Source organism: Sinohyriopsis cumingii, chromosome 19 (assembly GCF_028554795.1).
Source record: "Sinohyriopsis cumingii isolate HCF-2022 chromosome 19, ASM2855479v2, whole genome shotgun sequence".
Taxonomy (NCBI): domain Eukaryota; kingdom Metazoa; phylum Mollusca; class Bivalvia; order Unionida; family Unionidae; genus Sinohyriopsis; species Sinohyriopsis cumingii.
In genome coordinates this window covers 43,228,142-43,254,360 of record NC_142979.1, presented here as the reverse complement: position 1 = coordinate 43,254,360, position 26,219 = coordinate 43,228,142, and the positions used below count along the sequence as shown (strand labels likewise).

Below are 26,219 nucleotides of genomic sequence, written 5' to 3'. Positions count from 1 at the left end.
TTTTTGAGTTTTATTAGTAAGTATCTGTCTGGCTCTGAAATGAAATTAATAGATTTAAAATTAAAAACCAGACGGAAATTGAGTTAAGCAAGATTCAGCTTTAAAACTAAATGAAAGAAATGAGAAAAAGGACAGACATATGCAACGGCATAAATAAGGGAGAGAGATAGAGAAAGATAGAGAGAGATGATAAACAAATGCAAATGCAAAGGGAAAATTAGAGACGGAAAAAGAGGAAAGGGAAATTTAAATATTAGAACTAGCTAGTGGAAAACACTCTGCCCCCTTTTAAGTTCAGGTTTTGATGTCACCATATATATTAGGGCTTATAGATAGAGTAGTAGATAAATATTTTCCTCGTTTTGGGAAAATTGCTGAATATTTGCAATGGATAATAGAGAATTCGACTTTATTCTTACAAAGCGTACCTACCGGAAAATCTCGTGAATTCTACCCTTCAATGTCGGTACAACAAAGTGCTAATTGTGAAGTGGTTAAGGTATGTATTTTGAAGGATCATGAGTTGGTACATGAGACATATCGACAAAGCTTTAAGAACTGCATGCAGGAAACTGAACAGTTCTATGTCGAATTTGCAAAGACAAAAGAGAACATTTATTTGATAGGTGGTGCTCAGTCAAGAAGATTTATCAAGATTACGATAACCTCAGACAATTCATATTAGGTGAAGAGTTTAAGAATTACGTCCATAGTGACGGCAAGATCTACCCAAATGAGCTAAGTCGAAACCTTTGACAATGCTGCTCGTATAACTAATGACTACTCCTTGACTCACAAAGTTTAATTTATCAATAAGTCTTTCTCTCAGCAATTTGTTGGTTTAAAAAAAAAACAATCTCAGTCTCAAACAAACACTTTCAAATCTCAATCTGGCACGACTTTAAAGAATCAAACTTCTGACTTCTTATAGTAGAAAAAGGGCGCTTTATGTCTGATTGCTACAGATTGAAAAATAAGCAAGATGATAAAGACAGGGATATTCCAAATGTTCTTATTTCTAATAGGTCAAGATCACGGTTATTTATTGAAAGCTGGAAGCGGTACATTTTGTTGGGTCAAACAAACCTGAGTCTGATTTTATTAAAGAGAATTATGAATCATTCATATCGAATGATTCTATATCACTTGTTGGAGATTCTGTCAAGCTTATGCTTATTAAAACGTTAAAGAAACATGGTTCTTTTATTATCAACTACTTTGTCTTTATATGAGAGGTCTTCTGGTATTCTTATTCAGGGAGCAGAGTGCGACTTTGTTAATGTTCCTCTCCATTGTGTAAAGTAGTCTTCAGACTTAATATTCGGATCTATTACAGTCGGAACAGTATTGTCTTCACCCATCTGAGGTATTCACTTATTACAAGGGAATGACTTAGCTGGAGATATGGCTGTGGTTGATCCACTTGTAACTGACAAGCCTTGTTTGGATCAGAAAGTCGATTCTATTGAAAACGAAATCCATTATATACATACACAGCTTGTGCAGTTGCTAGACCTATATCAAAAAGACCTCTTTCTAGATAGTGTAGATCCTGTCACACTCGTCAAATGTTAAGAAAACCAAACAAACGTTACCTAAGACTCATTAGCAACCCATCCCCGCATTTGACGAACCATTTAGCACAATAATGGTAGACTCTGTTAGGCCCCTCCCTAAGACCAAGTCAGGCAACCAATACTTCTTTACCGTAATGTGTGCGTTCACACTATTTCTAGAGGTAAATCTTTAAATAATATTAAAAGTAAAACCTTTCAAAAGCTTTGATAAATTTTCTAGACGTTTTTGACCTTCTCAAATCTGTCCATTTTAATCAAGAGTCAAATTTTATGTCTGTAATTTGCAAATTATGCATGAATTAGGTATGCAAAGTTTATGTCTTCTGCCTATCAGCCTGAAAGTCAAGGGTCTTTAGAAAGATTCAAACTGTAAATAATATGATTAAGTCATATTGTTTTCAGCAGGAAAAGGTTGAGACGAGGGTGTTCTTTATCTGTTTTTTGTTCTTAGGGAAAGAGTTCAAAAACTAGTTCACTATTTTTATTCCTTTGAATTAGTTTTTGGACATAGTGAAGTAAGTAAACGAGAAACTTCTTTCAACCGAAGATTAAGAGAATAATCTTGACTATGTACCTGATTTCAAACATAAATTGGCAATGGCTTGGGAAGTAGCAAAACCTGATCTTGAATCTACTCAGTCAAAACTGAAATTAAGGTAAGACAGAAATACAAAGGAAAGGAGTTTTCACCATGGTGTTAGAACTCTGGCTTTCCTATCCATACCTAAAGATCCTCTTCAGACTGAATAATATGGTCATTATACAGTTGAAAGAATGTAAGTGACAAAAAGTATATTATTAATATGGGAGGGAAAACAGAAACAACTTTGCCATATAAATACGTTAAAGGAGTATGTTAATAGAGACAGCTATGTTAATCATTCAGTCAGTTTAGTTGTATATGTCACACTCATTGAGGATTTAAATGATGGCGTGCAATCAGACTGTAGTGACTTTGGATTAACCAACCTTCGAATGGAATTCAAAAATATTGAATAATCTGGACCAGAAACTTTCAATCTCCTGCTACAAGAAAACAGTTAACTAAAACAGATAATATATGAATATGAGCACTTGTTTCCAGACGTTCCAACATACACAAATAAAATTTAGCATGACGTTGAAACTGTCCATTCAACACATGTGAAACAACTTTCTTACATGATGAATCATCTTAAACAGGAATGATTGAGAAAAGAATTTCAATATTTGCTGGAGAATGACTTCATAGAACCAAGTAAACGTAAGTAGAGTTCACCGTGTATTCTAGTGCCGAAATACAATAATACATTTTTATGTCTTGCTAGTTTGTAAAAACAAATAATATTACATTGCTAATATTTGTCTATGGTTTTAGTATACGTTTTAAGATCAGTATTACCTGGAGGTAAACATGTTTACTGATGTTGAGTTCAAGACCTATCTTTGTTATACAAATTATGAATGTTCTATATAACCAAGCTGTTTGATGGGAAAATTACCGTCATTCTGGTTCTGTTATTCTGCCTTAGCTTTTTGTATTGATGTTGTTTACTTCAGAATAATTCATTCATCTCTTAACATCAGTCTTAGTGGAATCAATTTAAGTTGCTTTTCAGTTAATATTTGAGAGGATTTATTTATTTATATTATTCATTGGAATTATAAAGTGCTGAATAATATTTTCAGACTCAGTCTTTATCTTGGAATTATTGTAAATTAGTTCAATGACATTTTAGATTATATCATTATTAAAGTATCAGACTGCTAACACATCAACATTATTCCATGTTATTGGCATATCAGCATGTTCAAATTTTGGAATTATTTCCGAATAACGCTGGAATTCATTCGGAATGCTCTATACATTTGGACTATTGATAAAACTTTTAGGGCTATTTGGGATTTAATGAACAATACTATAATCTGTTTTTTAAATTTTCGCTTTGTGTTCTTGAGAAATAAATTATTTGTGGAATTTTACAAAACTTGTTGGTTTTCGCTCTTTTCGGTTACTTTGTTTAAGACCATATAATAATAACAGCATCCAGTCTGTTATAGTGCTTATCTTATGTGATTCGTGTATTTTATTATATATACAGCATCCAGTCTGTTATAGTGCTTATCTTTTGTGATTCGTGTATTTTATTATATATACAGCATCCAGTCTGTTATAGTGCTTATCTTATGTGATTCGTGTATTTTATTATATATACAGCATCCAGTCTTGTATAGTGCTTATCTTATGTAATTCGTGTATTTTATTCTATATAGTGCATCTAGTCTGTGATAATACATGTCTTACACAGTTCATGTATTTTATTGTACAGAGTGCATCTAATCTGTGATAACTCCTGTTATCTAGTTTATGTATTTTATTTTACATAGTGCATCTAATCTGTGATAACTCCTGTTATCTAGTTTATGTATTTTATTTTACATAGTGCATCTAATCTGTGATAATTCCAATCTTACGTACTTCATGTATTTTATTGTACAGAGTGCATCTAATCTGTGATAACTCCTGTTATCTAGTTTATGTATTTTATTTTACATAGTGCATCTAATCTGTGATAACTCCTGTTATCTAGTTTATGTATTTTATTTTACATAGTACATCTAATCTGTGATAATTCCAATCTTACGTACTTCATGTATTTTATTGTACAGAGTGCATCTAATCTGTGATAACTCCTGTTATCTAGTTTATGTATTTTATTTTACATAGTGCATCTAATCTGTGATAATTCCTATCTTACGTAGCTCGTGTATTTTATTGTACAGAGTTCATCTAATCTGTGATAATTCCAATCTTACGTACTTCATGTATTTTATTGTACAGAGTGCATCTAATCTGTGATAACTCGTATGTTATGTAGTTCATGTATTTCATTGTGCATATTAATCTAATCTGTGATTATTCCTATCTTATGTAATTCATGTATTATATTGTACAGAGTACATCTAATCTGTGATAACTCGTATGTTATGTAGTTCATGTATTTTATTGTGCATATTAATCTAATCTGTGATTATTCCTATCTTATGTCATTTATGTATTGTATTGTACAGAGTGCATCTAATCTGTGATAACTCATATGTTATGTAGTTCATGTATTTTATTGTACAGAGTGCATCTAATCTGTGATAACTCATATGTTATATAGTTCATGTATTTTATTGTACAGAGTGCATCTAATCTGTGATAACTCGTATGTTATGTAGTTCATGTATTTTATTGTTCATATTAATCTAATCTGTGATTATTCCTATCTTATGTAATTCATGTATTGTATTGTACAAGATGTGAATGCTGTACATTTTAATACATCTGCACCAAGTGTTAACTATGACTTTGGCTTTGTAGCCCATTGCAAATAACTAAAGTTGTTTATTATTATTATTATTATTATTATTATTACAGTCATTATTATTTGCCCTTTCTCTGCATTCCAGTGAACTTTTTCTTTAAATATTTTTTCTCTCATAGACATAACACACGTTAGTCGAATTTAAATGTTTCTCATTTTCGTCTGCGAATAATTTAGACTTTGCCTTTGTCAGTCTTCGTCCACTCTATTTTTTCTATCCAAAGAAAGGAGTTAAACAAAATACATGAGAACAACCAGCACCTAACAGACGATAAACCTGTGGCATGCATGAACTATAAAGAAAACTATTAGGAGGAGGGTTTTCGCTATTTTCATTCCCCTGGATATTGATTGTAGTTTTTCGATGTTGCGATTCTGTGTTTATGGAACGCTGATACTTACCGTCAAAATAAATAGCATACGGAACATTTAATTGATTCTGACAGTTTCAAACTTTGTAGTGAATTAATAAACATTCAAATATGTTTACACATATATTTCTGTCTATAATGTCCATTTATCTGTAGCGAAAACAACTTTGACAAATCTTGCACTATAACATAATTGTACCTTTAATTTCTGTCGTTGTCTCTGGATAGGGCCTATCATCTGTTTAACAGAGATCACTACATTGCAACTGCATCGCTTGACGTGAATACGATAAAGATGTCAACCTGTCTAACTTTCTCAGTATCTCTCACCAGCCTGTCCTAGTTTCTCTCCATGCTAGTGTCTTTCCCTTCCAAGATTTCATGCAAATTTAAATATAAAATTAATTCTGTATCTATCTAACTTGTATTTTGATGGTCTCTGACTACTTTATTTTGGAATATTGAAAATTTATTCCACAGCACAGAGAAGGGAAAAACAAGACTTTATTTTCGAAGTTGATGTAAAGTGTTTTGTTGTTTCTAATCACAGTTAGGCAAACGAATTTCCACATTGATTGATATATGTCTACGTACAAGGTTAAATACTAAGGTTCGATCATTCATCTTCTATTTTCGCTTATTTGGTACGCACAGTTCTAATAAACGTTCACTGACATTAACCTCTTAACCTCTGCTGATTATATTTATAGGCTTTGTTCCTTTTAAAACGTTCTTTATTCAGCTTTGTCTACTTCATTCGTTAGTCGTTTTATATTTTTTTTATAATGAAGTCTTGAAGAAGGCTTACGCATTTGTATTCTTTCCGCCTTGAAATCTTTTAAGTGAACTTCCAAGTCTTTTCAGGGATAATCTTAGTTATATATTTTGCATACTGAAGCGACTTAGTTATTTTCTAGTTTTGACAATATGTTAACGTTGGTTGAATTTCTTTTTGTTGTGAATTTTATTTTTATTTTCGTCGAATTTGCTTTGGAATCGGTTAATCGATCATAAAAGGTTTTATTCTCTTTCAGAGATAAACGTGGTTTTGATTTATTTAAATAGCAATATTTCAATGCATATTTCACTACTATTTAGTTATGTGAAAATAATTTCATATATTCATCTTCAGTATTTTCTTTATTGCAGGATGCCTACTTCGTTGATAATAGATAATGCCTTTGTTGTAGCCAAATCGGAACTTAACCACTTTCCGACCCGTAGTTGTGTGTGACGTCAGTTCTCTATATCAGTTCTTTTTCTATGCTCCTGGGTCATATTTTCTGCTCCGTTTGTTGCATATCGTTGAGAGTGTTGCATACTTCTTGTATCTTAGCCATGCAATGAATATTGCTTGAATCTTTATGTGCCTCGTTTGTTTTTCTATGCTTCAGATGCATTGGAGACCGTCACGCTACTTGTATGTGAGTCGTACAGAGTATTTTTATATATTTATTGGCATGCCTATTTTCCGTATAGTTTGAAAATTCTCAGAGACAAAAAGTCAGACTGTCAATGTTTGGTTTTGAAATCCAATGATTTTAGATTTAGACCATATATTTTTTTAACATGACATACTAGCAGACATTATCTGGTGATATGCTTTACACAGGCTGTGCGGTCCGCTCCACCACGCTAGAGCTACCGTGTGTCTGTCTGTCTCTATTTGTTTCTGCTAATGTGTGTGTGTGTGTGTGTGTGTGTGTGTGCGTGTTCAACGATTTGAGTAATATCGCTACGATGTTTGCAATGTGGCAGTTTATAGTGATGTGTAGAACTGGGACACCAGTCCTAACATTAACCTCTTAAAGCTGAGTGGAAAGCGAGGCAGCTGCTATTACCATTTTTATAAGTCTTTGATATGACTCGGCCGTGGTTCTAAGAAACGACCTCACGCATGCGTGGTGTTTCTGCTAATGTACGTCTGCGCGTCAAGAACTACATTTATTGTAAGTGGTATTAATTTAATATGTCAAGGTTATAATACAGTGTGTATAAGGAGTATCGGAATTCATTTCTCAGTGTCATCGTTTAGACCGCTCAGGTGGCTTAGTGGTTAGAGGGTCTGCCTCAGATGCGGAATGCCGTCGGATTGAACCACGGCCGAGTCCTACCAAAGACTTACAAAAATGGTACTAACAGCGGCCTCACTTGGTGCTCAGCATTAAGAAGTTAGTGTTAGGACTGGTCGGCCTAGTGTCAGGATAATGTGACTGGGTGGGACATCATGCTACATGTCTGCGGCATGATGTCCCAGTGCTAGACATCACTATAAACTGTCGCACTGCAGACATCGTAGCGATTTGACTGAGAAAAAATTAAAGCTACGTTAAAAATCTAAATCACACACACACAGTGTAATCATTTTGTTTTAATTTACTGTGCATGTGAAGAAAAACTGCCTTTGAGAAAAATGTATAATTTTCATTGTAAAATAAAAAAAAGACACTGTTGGTCCAGGTAATTACATTACATTAGTCTGTAATATGGCTGGTATAATTGATGGGTCACGGGACCCAATCACTAAGCTATAAGTGCTCAAGCCATGCATCATCTATCGATTTTCGCTCTTTGAGTGCTTCTGTAACAGCCGTATGTATTACTTTGCGCTAGCACAGTAAATGTTTTAAAAAGACAGATATAGATGAAAGTAATACTGGAGTTTTTACGTGCATCGTGTTTCGTTTAATGAGAAGAAGATCGTAATAATTTTAATTTACAAGTGTGTTAGCTCACAAACTTTCATAGAATATACACATATAGGTCAAAACCGAATTTATTACTGATAATTTATTGGGCATTATACAAGAGCGCGCTAATTTAAATTCCACTAGTGCGATAACGCAATTTTCGTGCTCGAGTAGTTAACATGTTGAGAGAAATGGGTTGAGGGAGGTAGCTTATTGTGAGGTGGCGAAGCCAGCACAAGAAAATATCGTCCTAATTTACATTTACAAGTTCACTTTAACTTATATGAACTATCGATCCATCACATTTAACGGCGACTGTTCTAAATATTTAACTCTTAAATGGTCCAAAGTCGAAATCTTCTTCAACAAGTCGCTAGATCAACTTTTCGAATTGACATAATCGTCTCGCTTTAACTTTTTTATGTACAAGTCAAACTTCTAGATTTGGTAAATTGTTTAGTCTAACATCTAAAGTCATGGTACGTTAACCACTAAAGACCTTGTAACCCAATCCATATCTAATAGAACATCTCTGAAATGGCGACAAGAAAAGGAATTTCTTTTTTAATTCAAATAAAACCACGAATTAATAAAACCTTGGATCTTTGCAATAATTTAGTTCTATAAAGTTTCCTGGGGACATAGATAGCTTCGTTTCCCTGAAACACGCTTCTGGAGTTAAATTTTCCTTGTCCAGACTATTTAATGCCAAAGAGTCTATAGAGAAGAAACATCGAAATTCATGTTTTAACTCAATTAGAAAATAACTTCTAGTGAAAGGATAGAGAAGACAAATTTCAACGTCCTCTAGTCATCTATTGAGCAAATTTCCAGCTCTCCAATGGAATGGCAACTTCTCCAGAACACACCTTATCCTTATGGTGTAAAAAAATGGCCAATTGTTACCAATTTCTGCACGTCTTGCTTTATTCTTATTTCTGCATCAAACAACGACACACAATTCCAAGCAACGAAAATTTGGATCAGAAGAATTTTATTGTATAGCTTAGCGAAAAGAATCTCTTTTACATTGCTTAGAATCCATAGAATCAATGTTGTCATGAGCAGAAGCAGAACTCAATATGCAGAAAGTAAAACCGCCGATCATTTTACTATCTCAAAGATACCTAATAATAATAATTTATAAATTACTATATCGCATTATCGATTTGATATATGTTCATTACAGTTCGCATTTAACTGGCAAATTACTTGCCATATATATATATATATATATATATATATATATATATATATATATATATATATATATATATATATATATATGTATGTATGTATGCATGCATGTATGCGTGTGTCCTTAATTTTCTTGTTACTATCTCAAACATAGTAAATAATTTCTAAGTTACCATATCGCATTATCGGTTTGATATAAGTTCATTATCATAGTTCACATTTAACTGGCAAAGTGCTTCATATACATATATATATATATATATATATATATATATATATATATATATATATATATATATATATATATATATATATATATATATATATATATATATATATATATATGCATGTGTGTGTGTGGTGTACTTAATTTTCAAAATATGATGCTTCTTGCGAGCTGGACATGGACATCAAATCTTTTCTTTTTCCCATATATAGTGGATCCCCATCTATAGTCTGAACAATATACCTATTTAGTCAATCCCCATATATAGTCTGAACAATATACCTCTTTAGTCGTTCCCCATCTATAGTCTGAACAATATATATGTTTAGTCGATCCCCATCTATAGTCTGAACAATATACCTCTTTAGTCGATCCCCATCTATATTCTGAATAATATACCTGTTGAGTCGATCCCCATCTATGTCCGAACAATATACCTGTTTAGTCGATTCCCATCTATAGTCCGAACAATATACCTGTTGGGTCGATCCATATATATAGTCCGAACAATATGCCTGTTTAGTCGATTCCCATCTTTAATCTGGACAATTTTATTAAGTTGTTTAATTATTGTACATTTCGTTTGTCACATATTTAGTCTTGACCGGGTTACATAAAATTGTATACACAACCAGGAAACCATTAAATCAGAGATGTATATTTTCATATCTAATGCCACTTTCCTCTGACCTTTCACGTCCATTGTTAACTATGTAAAAAGTTAAGATGGGGTAGGAGTGTGCATCACCTATTGAAAATAGAACTCGGCGAATAGCAGAGCCATAAGGGGTTATACAAATTATGCGACTTTTTTAGCAAACCCTAAATGCCTCAAATAAAAGAGTAGAATATTTATTTTGTTGTGTATAATGGCTATTTCAGAATATGTAGTACTTGCAAACAAATCCTACTCTCTCTGCTTAGCCATATGATCGCAAAATCATGCGGCTTCCCTAATCGAACCCAACTGAATTATCATCGGCAATGCATGAATCAGCATTTCGACCGCGATTACAGTAAAATTTGCTTTTTAGCCACTGAGGAGCGTCAAAAGTCAGAGGTCATTCGGGTTGACACAATCTATATTTAGAAGTTTGGGGAATGGTTTGTAAACTGTAATTTTATATGCAAAATGAGACTAAATACTTGACTATACTAGGCAGGTATACTTTTCATGATGATTATGAATGATTAGCCCGTATAGTGACATGCAGTTTTGCTCCAAATGAACGCTGACACATTGCAAACTAAGTAACTTGCACGTCACCTCTAAGAATTCGTATACCGGTTTATAGCTGAGTGTCAGTTCCAGTACAGTTGGATTTGATTAAACTCCTTATATTTAAGAAAATCAAACTTTCAAAGTGCCGTTTGTTTGGACAAGCAGGCTTCTCCACGTGACAGGCGTTCTGTAGCTACTATTGCATTTAAACATAATGTAAAAATAGGTATTTCTATAAACAAAGTTTCATTTGAAGGAATGTTTCCTGGAATGCGTGGCGGAACCGTTGTACGCGGCAGGGATCAGGTGGTCAATAGTTGTTGTACACATCACCATCAGAGACTGGAAAAGGCACGGTGTCCATTGACTGAGGCAGTAGATCGGGTAACCTAGCGAATAATAATAATAATAATAATAACAATAATAATTTGAACATATTACAAGGGATTATATTTGTACTGGCGAATTATTATAATCTTTAAGTATCAAAATTCAGCAAGACAAATTCGTTCTCATATATATATATATATATATATATATATATATATATATATATATATATATATATATATATATGTGTGTGTGTGTGTGTGTGTGTGTGTGTGTCTTTCTCTCAGTCTGTATATCTGTCTACCTACCTAACTATCAATCTATCTACCTATCTTCCTACCTACCTACCTAATTACTATCTATCTATCTATCGTATATCCATTCATCCAGCTAGATATAATCAGTAGATCGATATGCATAGGTTTACCATCTTATAAATGTCTCCTGGCACTAACATCTCATTACTAAAAGAATGTGTCAATAAATCAATATCATAAACCACTTAAATATATTATTTTGGTCTATCATGGTGAAAAAGTCGTCACTTCATTTCATGTGAAGGGGTTTGTTCCTGTTTACTGTGCTACATAAATATGTATGAAGACAAGTAATAGAAACGGCATAAAATCTCGATACTTAATACTCTCGTGAGATTTTCAGAGAGCATTTGATCTCTCACAATTTCTTGAGATATACAGGAAGGATTTTGTCTCGTAAAATTGATTGAATCCAGCGATAACTACGGACTTCATCATGTGACAGTTGCATGCGCACGATTTTGTGAAGGCATAAAATGACCTTAAGATGAATGATATTATAACCCATTCTGGCTGTCTTGGTTCCCACTTATGGTACACAGTGCAGCCATTTTCTGCTTGATTAATATAATTTTGTACAAGTACCACGAGAGGAAAGATACACACGTAGAACAAAGGTGATGTGTATAGATTACTTTCACGTTTACTACAATAAGAAATTCTGACGGTGCTGTAAATCTTACAAAGGAAGTATCGTAATGGTTTTAATCAACCATACATACTATCGTATTTAATGTTTCCTTGATAAAGAGGCAAGAACACCGAATAAAAATGTGAAATTCTTGAAAAAGGAAGAAATAAATTAGGATACATAGATAATTTTAAATATGGGCTAAAGTCATTTATATATATATATATATATATATATATATATATATATATATATATATATATATATATATATATATATATATATATATATATATATATATTCAGTTAACAAACACTACAAGCTGCATGCTTGCCTTGATTTGAATAATTTCAATAAGCTAAGCCGATCCTCTCTGGCAGGATGTTCGTTCGTTTCTATCAATATTTCATTTGGATACGATGGAACAGATCGCTTAAAATATCCTGTATCCACCATTTTCATGCAGTTTGTATATCTCCGGAAGTCTCTTTCTAACTCTCGGAAAGCCCCATCATCGAATGTCCTCAGAATGCTTAATATTTCGGTAGGGTCGCGACCTGGAACGCAAAAGAATTGTAAGTAAGATCCATTATAGCAGGTCCTACTTTTCATCAATGCGTCTTCAGTTTTCAGTTTACATTCAAAACATTTCATAAGTCAACGGTAAGTCATATTTCAATTCTATCCAAGCGGATTGCATCATATTTTGACGTCATTTTAAGCCCAGCTTTAGTATAGCCAGTTGCTGTACTTTATGCCAGATGTCGAAAACAACGACAGGGGCTTTTCAGACTAATACCTTTCTTCATGTACTTCGTCGATTTAGAAACCAATATCAGTTTGCAGTCTCATTCGAACTTCCTACTCCAGAAATATCAGTAAGGATATGAAATAATTCAGAAAGTTTAGCACGAGTGTGAAATTATTCAGATCTGATCGTAATTCAATATATATATAAATTATTCAGACCTGATCGTAATTCAATATATATATATATATATATATATATATATATATATATATATATATATATATATATATATATATATAATTCTCCAAGTTTATACTAGCTTTCTAGAGTGTACTTAAACATGGATGAAAAATCGACTCTTGAACATCTTCTCTGGTAGCTGATTTTCGTTTAAGAATAAATATGTTTTCGGGACAATGGGGGTAACTATGACAATGGGGTAACTGTGACACTGGGGTAAATGTGACACTGGGGTTAATGTAACACTGGGGTAAACGTGACACTGGGGTTAATGTGACACTGGGGTAACTCACACTGGGCTTAATGTGACACTGGGGTAACTGTCACACGGGGGTTAATGTGACACTGGGGTAAAGGTGACACTGGGGTTAATGAAACGCCTTTAATATCTGTATTGCTTCGAAGAACCTAAATGCATGTCATTTGAAAAAAAGTTCAAATAAACTACAAAAGATTTTGTCCCCGTATTATCAATATAATCTCGCCTCATTATATAACAAAACTAAATTATGATGTCAAAATAATTGTAGGGCATTATGTGGGGGACATATGTGAGAGCAGGAACATAACAAGAACTGCTTGAATTCTGTTGAACTGAATATATATTTGCTCTATTTTTTAAATGTAAATTTTTAAATAACAGCGTGCTGTATTTACAATAGGTCATTAAATAAACTAAAGAATTTCCATCTAACCGTATTGCAACCTATTGTGATTTATATTAAAATTAATTTTCAGCCAAAATCCAATATAAACACATTGAGCCGTTAATTACGGCGTCACGTGAACGTCGATATGAAAATACGATCATAAACGAGTGTGCAACTGCACTGGCAAACTGTTATTTGCGAGTGATAATTGCTCTATGAAATGCGATTACGCTGTTGTTTCAGGGGGTTTGGGTTTGTACAAATTAAGACCAAACTAATCGCTAAGAAAACCATTCATTGGTTTCAACTCGTACGAAAAATGTATTCAATATTATGTCATATCATTTGAATTAGTATATTTTAACAGATTACAAAAGTAAATACTGTATAGAAAAAGAAAAAGGTGTTCTCTTGCACGTCAAAAAGTAATTGTGTTGTATCAGCACAGCAGAATAGCAATTCATTACAATTCGACTAACCCTAACGAATTCGAGTCACTAATATGAATTCATTACAATTCGACTAACCCTAACGAATTCGAGTCTCTAATAGGAATTCTTTACAATTCGACTAACCCTAACGAATTCGAGTTGCTAGGACATTGCTTTCCTTAAAACTGCCGTCGTCTGTTTCTTGTGTAAGCGGTTCATATTTATCCTCATCCACCTCCGTCAGTTTACATAAAGATGTGATGATGCGACGCGTCATGTTCGTTCACCTGTACTAGCCTGCTTGTATGTATGTTCTATGTGTATGTGTTGGTGTATATTTAAACAAGGACTTAGGGCTTCAATCGCACGCACACACACACGCACACACACACACACACACACACACACACACACACACATATATATATATATATATATATATATATATATATATATATATATATATATATATATATATATATATATATATATATATATATAAAGAGTGAGAGAAAGACAGACAGACAGAGACAGATAGACATACAGACAGACAGGGACAGACAGAGATTGCATATTCATTCTTTCAACTGAGTTTATATAATTTAGAGTTGACGATTGTTTTAAAGTTGCGAGCGGTTGTAACTGAAACAAAAGTTGCATATGCTGCTTTGCTGCATACCTTGCAGTTCGAGCTACTACGTTACATATGCAAATTTTCAAAGGACTACAACTACAGTAACACAACCACCGTAACATCACCACAGCCCATACCACCACCACCACCACCAATAATAATAATAATAATAATAATGTCATGAGCAGTAAAGCAGCAACAATCCAACAACATTATTAAAATTATAATGTTACCAATTTCAACAAAGAATACTTTCACGGATTCAAGTGGGAAATTCCCACACGTTTTTTATGTATATATCGAACAATATTCCCTGGACATTTCAACCCACACCCATCCACTCCTAGGAATCCCGGAAAAGGAAGCCAAGAATTATAGGCCAACTATTCTCTTGTACACTGAAACAACGGGACAGGATAAGTACTAACTTTCATTACCTTCCACCCAGCAGTCCAGAAAGAGAGGAGGTAATGGACAAGTAGATGGGCGAACAGACAGACTGAGGATATTATTAAATCCCAGTGCTGATGGGAGGAGATATTAAATATTTATAATGGGAACAAGCTCTGACATCCTCGTTATTTTCATGGGATATCAATTGTCTATCTTCTCACTGTTATTTGTGTTGTTATTTAGAGGGAATATACCCATGCAAAGGTATTGAATGACCCTATATGTATGTGAAATTTTACATGGGAATGTATATCAGGAATGATTTTCTTTTTGTGTGGACAACTCTCAAAAGTGTCAGTATGATAGGTCTTGGTCCCTTCTCTTGCCTTCCATTCGTACAAGACCGCTTTTTATAAATGTTAATTTAAACACAAACGTTTTAACGTGCCATGCAGACGAAAGGCGAGTGATTACGCATTGATTGCTATTTAATTTCCTATGAATGTCAACCTATGAAATTGATAAGAGTTTCAAATGAAAACAGAGCTCTAAAAACGTACTTTTAGGCTAAAATCGAGGCTTAAATACGTCAGTCTTTGACCACTTTTATAGTTATTGCAATCAATCCCCGGAGGACTAGATACAACCTCACCATCCTACGTCAAAGACATTTGAATCACTCCTGCTTTTCGGAGTTAGTTTTAAACAAGTGGTCGAATTATTTCAAAACAATCAGAGTTACTAAAAGAAGAAAACCAAACAAGATGAAAAACTGCGATTTTAGTATATACTGATGCGTCTGTCTTTGGAACGCTACACCCTTCGGGCAAACACGCTTTTAGCAAAATTAAAAGCAAAAGTTTACCTAGTATCAAGCGTGTTTTCAACATGGCGGCATCCAGTGCGAATTAAGTTTTAGCTCGAATTTTGTTCTAAACAACGGTTCGCTAAATACGATGTGGTGTACCAAAGGCGCAAAAGTATTAGTCATTTATTTCTGTTGATTTTCTCGTCTGGACAACTCTGATATTTTCAAATACTTCAACTAGTTTATGTGATTGGCTGAGACATAAAGACACTGCCATAAACCTCTGAATAGTCCGCATGCTTGTGACGTTCGTTGGTGAGATTGGGACACGTGGGTTTGATAAACTCTATTTAACATGGCATCTTCGTCTCAAATACCTGTTTATACGGTGTCAGGATAGACCTGTTTATACGGTGTCAGGATAGCTTTCCTGATCAAAGTCAACAGCCTGCTCAATGGTAAAGCTTTTGATGTCCTCATTTTGTTTAAAATTACATATCATTGAAAGTGGATTTCTACATTGAATGTTAGGAGCCTCTGAAAATAAGCACCAACCAAACATGGCTTTGAAAGTACTACAAAATTTCGTATTATGAAAATAGCATATTTGCATTTCAGACTAACGTTTTCTGCTGCTAATTCTATTCAGATGAAACGACAGCAATAACTGGTCACGCATTCGCAAAACATCTTAGTGTTGGAGGGTATTAGATAACAGTCATTGAATTGTCATACTATTGCCCTTCATACTTAAAAGCAATTTTCAATTTAATAAATTGGAACTTTTACATCTCATGTAGTAAGTTCAGTTGTTCTTTATTGAACTTTAACTTCAGATTTCTCGAGCTTAAGGATAGATTTTTTGAATCCGGGACCCGATCCAGTTCTCGTAAAACTTTTCAAGTTTGATTAAAAATCCGGTAAATTTTCTCATGCTAATTAGTTGTAAGCAGTTATGAGATGACTAAATTAAACCTACATTTCCAACCCTTACTGGTTATTGTGGGTTTTAACACTGATTCACTGACCTTCAATGAATTATTGTAAATAGAGTACAGGGAACATAATAATGAGTTGAAAACAATACTCAGGTTGTGAGAAACAAAATTCTATGAAAGCTGAACACAGTCTTTATCCTCCAACCCCATAGGTCTTACCAGAGACCTGGTATCTTCATAAAATCTTAGCTGCGGATCCAGAGGAAGTAACCTAGTGGGAATGGGTATTTAGGACTGAAACCCAGAGAGAGTGAGAGAGAGAGAAAGAGAGAGAGAGAGATTGCATATTCATTCTTTCGACTGAGTTTATATAATTTAGAGTTGACGGTTGTTTTAAAGTTGCGAGCGGTTGTAACTGAAACAAAAGTTGCATATGCTGCTTTGCTGCATACCTTGCAGTTCGAGCTACTACGTTACATATGCAAATTTTCAAAGGACTACAACTACAGTAACACAACCACCGTAACATCACCACAACCCATACCACCACCAATAATAATAATGATAATAATAATAATGACATGAGCAGTAAAGCAGCAACAATCCAACAACATTGCTACAATTATAATGTTACACCAATTTCAACAAAGAATACTTTCTTGGATTAAATGGGGAAATACCCACATATTTTTTAAAATGTATATATCGAACAATATGCCCTGGACATTTCAACCCACACCCATCCACTCCTAGGAATCCAGGAGAAGGAAGTCAAGAATTATAAGCCAACTATTCTCTTCTACACTGAAACCGCATGGACAGGATAAGTAACAACTTTCATTACATGCCACCCAGCAGTCCAGAAAGAGCGGAAGTAAATGGACAAGTAGATGGGCGAACAGACAGACTAAGGATATTATTATATCCCCGCGCTGATGGGAGGAGATATTAAATATTTATAATGAGAACAATCTCTGATATCCTCGTTGTTTTCACGGGATATCAATTGTCTATCTTTTCACTGTTATTTGTGTTGTTATTTAGAGGGAATATACCCATGCAAAGGTATTGAATGACCCTATATTTATGTGAAATTTTACATGGGAATGTATATCAGGAATGGTTTTCTTTTTGTTGTGGACAACTCTCAAAAGTGTCAGTATGATAGGTCTTGGTCCCTTCTCTTGCCTTCCATTCGTACAAGACCACTTTTAATAAATGTTAATTTAAACACAAAAATAATTTTTGGGGACCCATAAACTTAAAATTACATTAAGAAAGTATGCAACGCAGCTGCTCAGAATGTATTTTATATTAGTTTTGTAAATATCCAAGTTGCTCTAATACGCGATTTATAGCAGAATTGCGGGTATCCAAGATACTCCAAAATATATTCCAATAGCATCGAGTAAACTCGAACGCTAGATATAGTTTACTGAGATTTTGTTAGAATGCAAAAGTGAAATTATTGATCATTTAGCTCTCCAAGAAGAAAACGCTTAGGTAGATAGATAAAGTAACATTACATGGAAAAACACAACTGGTTTTATGCGGACACTGTCACGGATTCATTGCTTATGTATCCAAACTACTACCCACTTTTTTCTTTCTTTTTTTCATTTTCACTTCAAGTGTATCTCATTTGCTTGCGTGTAAAATGTAAAAATATTCGACGACAGATCCGAGTCGACTCTTCGCAAAAAGTGTGTTTAATAGAAAGGTACATGTAAGAGTTTCCATCGCTGTGCTAAAAGTTAATCATTGTAGCTTGTTTAACACTGCTAATTGATTCAATGGTCTTTATTTCGTTGCCTTCACTTATATGTACAGCAACCAAGTACAATTTTTTTTAACGTGCCATGCAGACGAAAGGCGAGTGATTCCGCATTGATTGCTATTTAATTTCCGACGAATGTCATCCTTTGAAATTGATAAAGGTTTCAAACGAAAACAGAGCTCTAAAAACGTACTTTTAGGCTAAAATCGAGGCTTAAATACGTCAGTCTTTGACCACTTTTACAGTTATTGCAATAAATTCCCGGAGGACTGGATACAACCTCACGATCCTACGTAAACGACATTTGAATCACTCCTGCTTTTCGGAGTTAGTTTTCAACAAGTGGTCGAGTTATTTCAAAACAATCAGAGTTACTAAAAGAAGAAAACCAAGCAAGATGAAATGCTACACCCTTCAGGCAAACACGCTTGTAGCAAAATTAAAAGCAAACGTTTACCTAGTATCGAGCGTGTTTTCAACATGGCGGCATCCAGTGCGAATTCAGTTTTAGCCCGAATTTTGTTCTAAACAACGGTTCGCTAAATACGATGTAGTGTACCAAAACCGCAAAAGTAGTAGTTATTTATTTCTGCTGATTTTCTCGTCTGGACAACTCTGATATTTTCAAATACTTCAACTAGTTTATGTGATTGGCTGAGACATAAAGACACTGCCATAAACCTCTGAATGCTTGTGACGTACGTTGGTGAGACTGGGACACGCGGGTTTGATAAACTCTATTTAACATGGCATCTTCGTCTCAAATACCTGTTTATATGGTGTCAGGATAGCTTTCCTGATCAAAGTCAACAGCCTGCTCAGTGGTAAAGCTTTTGATATCCTCATTTTGTTTAAAATTACGTATCATTGAAAGAGGATTTCTACATTGAATGTTAGGAGCCTCTGAAAATAAGCACCAACCAAACATGGCTTTAAATGTACTACACAATTTCGTATTATGAAAATAGAATATTTACGTTCAGACTAACGTTTTCTGCTGCTAAGTCTATTCAGATGAAACGACAGCAATAACTGGTACGCATTCGCAAAATATCTTATTGTTGTAGGGTATTAGATAACAGTCACTGAATTGTCATATTATTGCCCTTAATGCTTAAAAGCAATCTTCAATTTAATAAATTGGAGCGTTTACATCTCTTGTAGCAAGCTCAGTTGTTCTTCATTAAAATTTAACTTTTTCAGTTTCCACTCGAACTTAGAGGTTAGGTTTTTTTGAATCCGTGACCCAATCCAGTTCTCGTAAAACGTCTCAAGTTTGATTAAAAATCCGGTACATTTTCTCATGCGTATTATTTGTAAATATGTGTGATATGACTAAATTAAACCTGCATTTAAAACCCTTTCTGGTTATTGTCGGTTTTAACACTGAAATACTGAGTTGAGAACAATACTCAGGTTGTGAAAAACAAAATTTTATGAAAGCTGAACTTAGTCTTTATCCTCCAACCCCATATGTCTTACCAGAGACCTGGACTCTTCATAAGATCTCAGCTGCGGATCCAGAGGACGTAACCTAGTGGGCGTGGATATCTAGGACTGAAACCCGGTGGGCGCCCAGGGGTCAAAGCCCCAGAAGCTTCTGGATTTTAAACGTTTCCGGAGCGTGATCATAACCATCTAAATATACAGAAAGCTTACTCTATGAAACGTTTAGTTCTTTCTTTATTGCACGCTCCTACCTTCCGACAGAAATTAAGAAATATTATTCGGATGCTTGCAATACACAAATAAAAATTCTCTTAAGATTCTCGTTGCCGTCTCTGATGGTTAGTTCTTACCCATCTGTCACTGAAAGTTGTGGCGGGTTTTCTAAGCTTTTCGTTCAAAAGAGTTTTTGACGTCAGCCATCCGATGATGAGGACGGGTAATGTCTGACCACTGATGAAGACGGGTAACAGCTGACGCAAGAAGACGACATGGAATGCTCTTACCGATGATGAAGATGGATTAGCCTGGCCTTTGAAGACGGCAGATAACGTCTGAGCTAGTTTCCGATTGAAACTTCTAAATGCATCAGTCACACATAGGGTGCGTTTCTATGTGTATATTTGGCAACTTATGCTCTATGGAAATGTGTTTATTTGCACATGTCGATGGCATATTTTCTTCCTTTCAATTCATTACGTGTTACCTCTTTCATTTAGTCTCATTGTGATGATCCACCTCCCGACCACTTTTGTCTCCTGTTTTTTGAGACAACAGTGTTTTGAAAAATTAAAGTCGTTTTGTAAAACTACATGAGAGGAGTTACGCTTAATAATGACTTGGCGTAACGATAAATAAAAATTTAAGTATATCTACGTAGCCTTTATCACGAAACAATAAACAGCTAACTCATCCCCGTTTATGGCGTGAAATTGTTTTTACCTTTTGTACTAGCCTTGACGTCATGCTACGTAATGAAATAAAACGTCATGGGCGGTATTAAATCACAGACTCTGACTAATTGAAGACCTACCTACGTCGTACAACCTAGATGTACTGGACCCTCCGTCATAAGTCTTTTTTATATTCCAAATCTTACTCGAAAGTATTCCGACCAATCAAAAAGGCGGCATTTATCTATTACGAACAAACTTGCTATGTCTGGGTTAAAATTTAGTACTCGAAATGCTGGGCAAAATTGTGTAACAGCGGATACTGAATATCAAATACCATTCATCAAATATACATCTGTGTGTTTTTTTGTCTATGATTGACATTGTATAATCATTACGGTATCTATTTAAAATTTAATTGCCTTTCTATACTACAAAAGTAACCTTCATTAAATTTAAAATGCACCATAGGACAGTGAAAAACGTTGCTTGCTTTAAAAATAAATACGCAAGGAATGCAAAAGTAATGGATTTACGCTTGTTTCCTATGCATCATATACACCGCAAAAGTACAACATGTGCAAAACATATTTTGAATTACATAAGCAAAACATCGTTTTAAATGTATGCCTCACATATGCACGTTCCTGCACATGCCAGACTAATGTGGTGTCACCAGTTTGTTAAACATACGTTAAACGTGTTTGATTAACATAGGTTTGTCCTAGAGATATGTGGCACATGTGAATCGAGTGATGTACGTATGTACATGAATTACTTATTTTTACATATATGTGCTGAAAATTTCAGTTAAGCGAAATAATTAGCTTTTATATGTGATAAGTCAAGCAATGGAAATTATTTTGAACTTTTTATTTCTTTGTGAATATTATGTGATTATGCTTTGGGGCTGTCTGATGATTACGTTGTCAGCAGGATATTTGAGTTTAATATCCGTTGTTAGTGACGTGATCCTATAAAAGTATTTATTACTGTTTAATATGGAAAAATCAACATTCCCCCAGGATAGTATTATGTTTTCACTCTGCATAACGGAAAAAGCTCATGCTACTGTTATAAGTAAATATCTGGATGGACACAAACCGTTACATGGAGAAATTATGCTCTACTCCTGCCGCCCGCCTTTCCCGTCTGTACATTTGATCCTAGGGAACTCCATCACTTGTTATAAACCGACGACATGCAACGCCTTTTGTAGCGACCACGTGAATTTCTGTCTTAATCGTCAAACAAGTGAGAAGCATACTACAAAGGACTTCACACGGCAATATAATTCATTTAGGTTTTATTTCGTTTGTTTTGGTTGCCAAGGTAATTTTAAATAAGTGCCTTACCCAATATACACAATGGTAGCCGTGCCCGGGTGATCCAATAATAGGATTCAAACACGCGTTTTTTAGTCACTTGTCTGACACACTAACCACTTAGCAGCCGCGGCTCCTGCCTCTATTAATCGCATCTTACTACATGCAGTCTATACTACAACCAGAGCGCGCAGTGAGGAGGTTGTCAGATTTGGAAAAGTTAAACAATTTTCATGCATTTTCATCGCAAACTCAATTTCACAAAGAAAAAGATGACTAAATATTACTGAGTCTTGTCGAAACAGATTTAGTTATTCTCCTTTATAGTTTCATGAATAAAAGATATAGTCAAGAGAGATATCGCCGACCCACCCACCCCCAAAGTCACGACTTATGCAGCAGATTGTTACTAAGTTCCTACGTTATTGAAAGTGGTGTGCTGTGTAAGAGAAAAACCGTAATTATGTACATAGAACGGTTTCAACAATTATTTACGTTACGCTACAAAGGAACGCCCTTTTACAATCAAAGAATCTGTTTTTGTAGGTTTTAATGGCACTTTTAACACGTTATTGACCATGTCATGCTGAGGAAATGGGATCTAACCCCGGACATTTGGAATGCGAGTCTAACGAGCTACCAAATGAGCTCCATGGCAATCTTAGCATGTGTCGAGCAAAATAAAATAAAACACCCTACGCCTATCACACACACACACACACACACACACACACACACAAGAAAAGTACGAAGACAGTCAAATCGTCCATAAAATGTTTATCAAGGAATTGCAGCTCTGACTTTGACAGACATCTTACAAAACTACAAGAGGAGTATTAACAAATGTTTTAAATAACTATCAAGCAAATTATATTAACTAAAACCAAAATAAAATGGTGTATGTCACAAAGAAATAAACGATCTATTAGCTTTATTTGAACTCGATGAAATCAAATATCCTATGTGATTTTGATACAATCAATGAAACCAATACATTAGCAAACAATTAAACGTAAAATATAACGAAAGTATGTTAACGGTTTTACAACTGTAGTTCCTGTCATCAAACTTGGACAGTCCAGGGACAACGAATCATGATCATGTCTAAAAGTTAAATTCTAGAAAATCGCGATAACAACCTTGCAAATCCTTACAACTTTCATAATTCGATTAACGTCACATAATTATATTCCATTCCACGTTAACTCAGTACAAGCAATCCAGTTGTCGAAATGTTTTTGCCCCGCAATGTTTCGTACTTTGCAATGACACTCATCACTTGAACAATGTTTTAGGTATGATTTGAAAATGACAAATAAATATTGATATAGCATGAATAACTATAAACACCTGATTCAATATCTTTATAAGCATTCATTATAAAATATATATATATATATATATATATATATATATATATATATATATATATATATATATATATATATATATATATATATATATATATATGTGTGTGTGTGTGTGTGTGTGTGTGTGTGCGCGCGCGCGCGTGCGTGCGTGCGTGCGTGCGCGTGTGTGTGTGTGTTTATGTGTGTGTATTTGGCTTGACTAGGTCTTTTATTCGTGAAACTATTATGGAGAATAACTAAATCTGTTTCGACAAGACTCAGTAATATTTAGTCATCTTTTTCTTTGTGAAATTGAGTTTGCGATGAAAATGCATGAAAATTGTTTAACCTTTCAAAATAAGACAACCTCCTCACTGCGGGCTCTGGTTGTACAATAGACTGCGTGTAGTGCGAAACGATTAATAGAGACACGAGCCGCGGCTGCTAAGTGGTTAGTGTGTCAGATAAGTGACTAAAAAAACACGTTGGAATCCTATTATTGATCACCCCGGCACGGCTACCATGGTGTGTTTTGGGTAAGGTACTTGTTTAAAATTACCTTGGCTACCAAAACAAATTAAATAAAACCTAAATGAATTATGTTGCCGGGTGACGTTTATTATTATTATGCTTCTCACCTATTTGTCGATTTGTCGAGCAAGACATAAATTATTATATTATTTTATTAATGTATGTGTTGTTTGTTTGTTTGGTTTTTTTGTTGTTGTTGTTGTTTTGGTGTTTTCTTTTCTTATTCGGAAGAAAAGTACGTTAATAATGCTTACAGAACATAATTCAACGAATCCCCCTCTGACGTAACTAGCACTTATTAATAGTTACTGCTCACAATGACACGTTTAGTTCATTTAAAGTTTATTTAATTTAGTTCATTAAAATATACTAACAATAACAGGTATATGCTTCCCATTTCATACTTTATTCGTGTGCAATTTTGGGTATCTAATTCTGTTTGTATAAAAACAAAATCTAGATTGTTAGCAGAATAAACTATAAAAGATTAAATACGCTCTCAAAAGTATTAATATCAACAAAAATTAATCCATAAGTAAATGAAATAACATAAAATGAAAAACTTACCTGAAGTTTTGGAAAAATTGACAAGTTTTCGAATTGGATTATCACCACAGGGGTTGGCGGGGCACACGTGAAAGATACATGTATAAATAAAGAGCACTTTCATTAGATCGCTGTGGCGGATCATTCTCCTGTTTTTGAATGTTTCTGCAATCAAGAAGAGAACACAGGGTAAAGAGTACGTTATGGTAATATATTATGTATGATGACATCACGCTGAACATAATGAATCACGATGCTAGACTCTTGGCTGGAAATGGTACGTCTCTGTTCGTATCAGTTTCCTGCTTACAGAGAAAACAGAAGCGGTAACTATTACATATGAGAATAATTATTTCGGACAATGCAATAAAATGTTTCTAACACGCCATTGTGTTGTCCTAGTCCCTCTACATATAAGAGTTTACTTAAACAAGTCTGTATTACTCGTGCCTTTCGAAACAGGTACCGAAATGCATTGTGGGAATTTGAAATTATTTATACGATGGAAAAAAAGAAAGAAGCATGAGTTGAGTGTCAGTATGATTATAAAAAGATAATTTGATCAGAAAACGGTTAAATTAATAAATAACTCATAATTTAGTGAGAACAATAACTCGTGAATCCGATAAATCAGCCGATCAATTTTAGCAGGAAATAAACATTCTCAAATAAATCTTGAAAATCCGTCAGATAGACCTATATGAAATATACGATTGTATAACCATAATCAAATTAAAGAATTTTGAATTGAAGTAAACAGCAAATTAGGTTAGCAAAATATTCGAACGAACGTGATACAGAGATATTAGTAAATAACCATTGTATCATTTTTTTTACAAATCCCAAAACATATATTACCTTTGTGAAGTATTTATTGTTTCCAAATTTCACACCAGTTCTTTCTTTCTGATAAAAGCAGAAAACAACTTCAAGAAAAATTACTTCCACCCATAACCTGTACTTTAGCAAACATCATTTGGCAGCTGCGGCATTCTCCTACCTGACAATTTACCTGCATAACCTGGTATAGACTGGGTTCACCTTATATAAACAGCGAGGATATTTCAATATTCATAAGGCGCAGGGAGCAGTAAGGACTTGTTATGACGTATTCTAGAGGGCTCTGCGGCTGTTTCACTGCTTAACATTTTTTTTACAGTACGTTATGAGCAGTATGAATTTGTTAGAGGCTGATCAAATCAGACACCGTAGTTAGTCATATGTACGCGACTCAAACTTATGTATCTTCTACAGAAAGACGGAAACAGACAGACAGACAAGTCATGCGCAGTCAATACTAGTTCAGGGTCAGACTTAACATTTTACTAATAATTAATCCTGCTTTAACTGAACCTCTTTTTCTTTTAATTTACAGGGTTTAACACGGAAGTTATGAAGAGCAACTGTTTACGTGTAACTATATTTCAGATGTTAAGGATTATTAGACTCAAGTATTTCGATGCTCTTTCAATATCGTACAGATGTTTCTTTTGTTTTCTTTTAGTTTGGTTTGGTTTTAGGTTTGGGTTGTTTTGTTTTTATTTTTATTTATTCAATGCCTGGACTTGACCCACTGAGTTAAAATAATGACGATGA

The 26,219-nt window shown here is 34.2% G+C and overlaps 1 protein-coding gene across 1 annotated transcript; it reads right to left on the bottom strand.

Moving 5' to 3' along the window:
* Positions 1 to 8,056: 8,056 nt before the first annotated feature.
* On the bottom strand, positions 8,057 to 25,666 carry LOC149775583 (uncharacterized). The gene is made up of 4 exons (XM_089943266.1): positions 25,482 to 25,666; positions 24,645 to 24,788; positions 12,246 to 12,468; positions 8,057 to 11,022 (listed from the first exon to the last, which is right to left on the bottom strand). Exons 2-4 carry the CDS (start codon positions 24,766 to 24,768, stop codon positions 10,944 to 10,946), a joined length of 426 nt encoding a protein of 141 aa, XP_089799392.1. The 5' UTR covers positions 24,769 to 24,788; positions 25,482 to 25,666; the 3' UTR covers positions 8,057 to 10,943.
* Between the last annotated feature and the right edge of the window lie 553 nt (positions 25,667 to 26,219).

What these genes read in the sequence shown, in the direction of transcription:
- LOC149775583 (XM_089943266.1), bottom strand. Translation starts at nt 24,768, where the DNA reads ATGATCCGCCACAGCGATCTAATGAAAGTGCTCTTTATTTATACATGT. An exon ending in CAATTTTTCCAAAACTTCAG is followed by an intron (nt 12,469 to 24,644) that starts GTAAGTTTTTCA and finishes TTTGCGTTCCAG; the next exon opens with GTCGCGACCCTACCGAAATA. An exon ending in TTGAAATTATTCAAATCAAG is followed by an intron (nt 11,023 to 12,245) that starts GCAAGCATGCAG and finishes ATTATTCGCTAG; the next exon opens with GTTACCCGATCTACTGCCTC.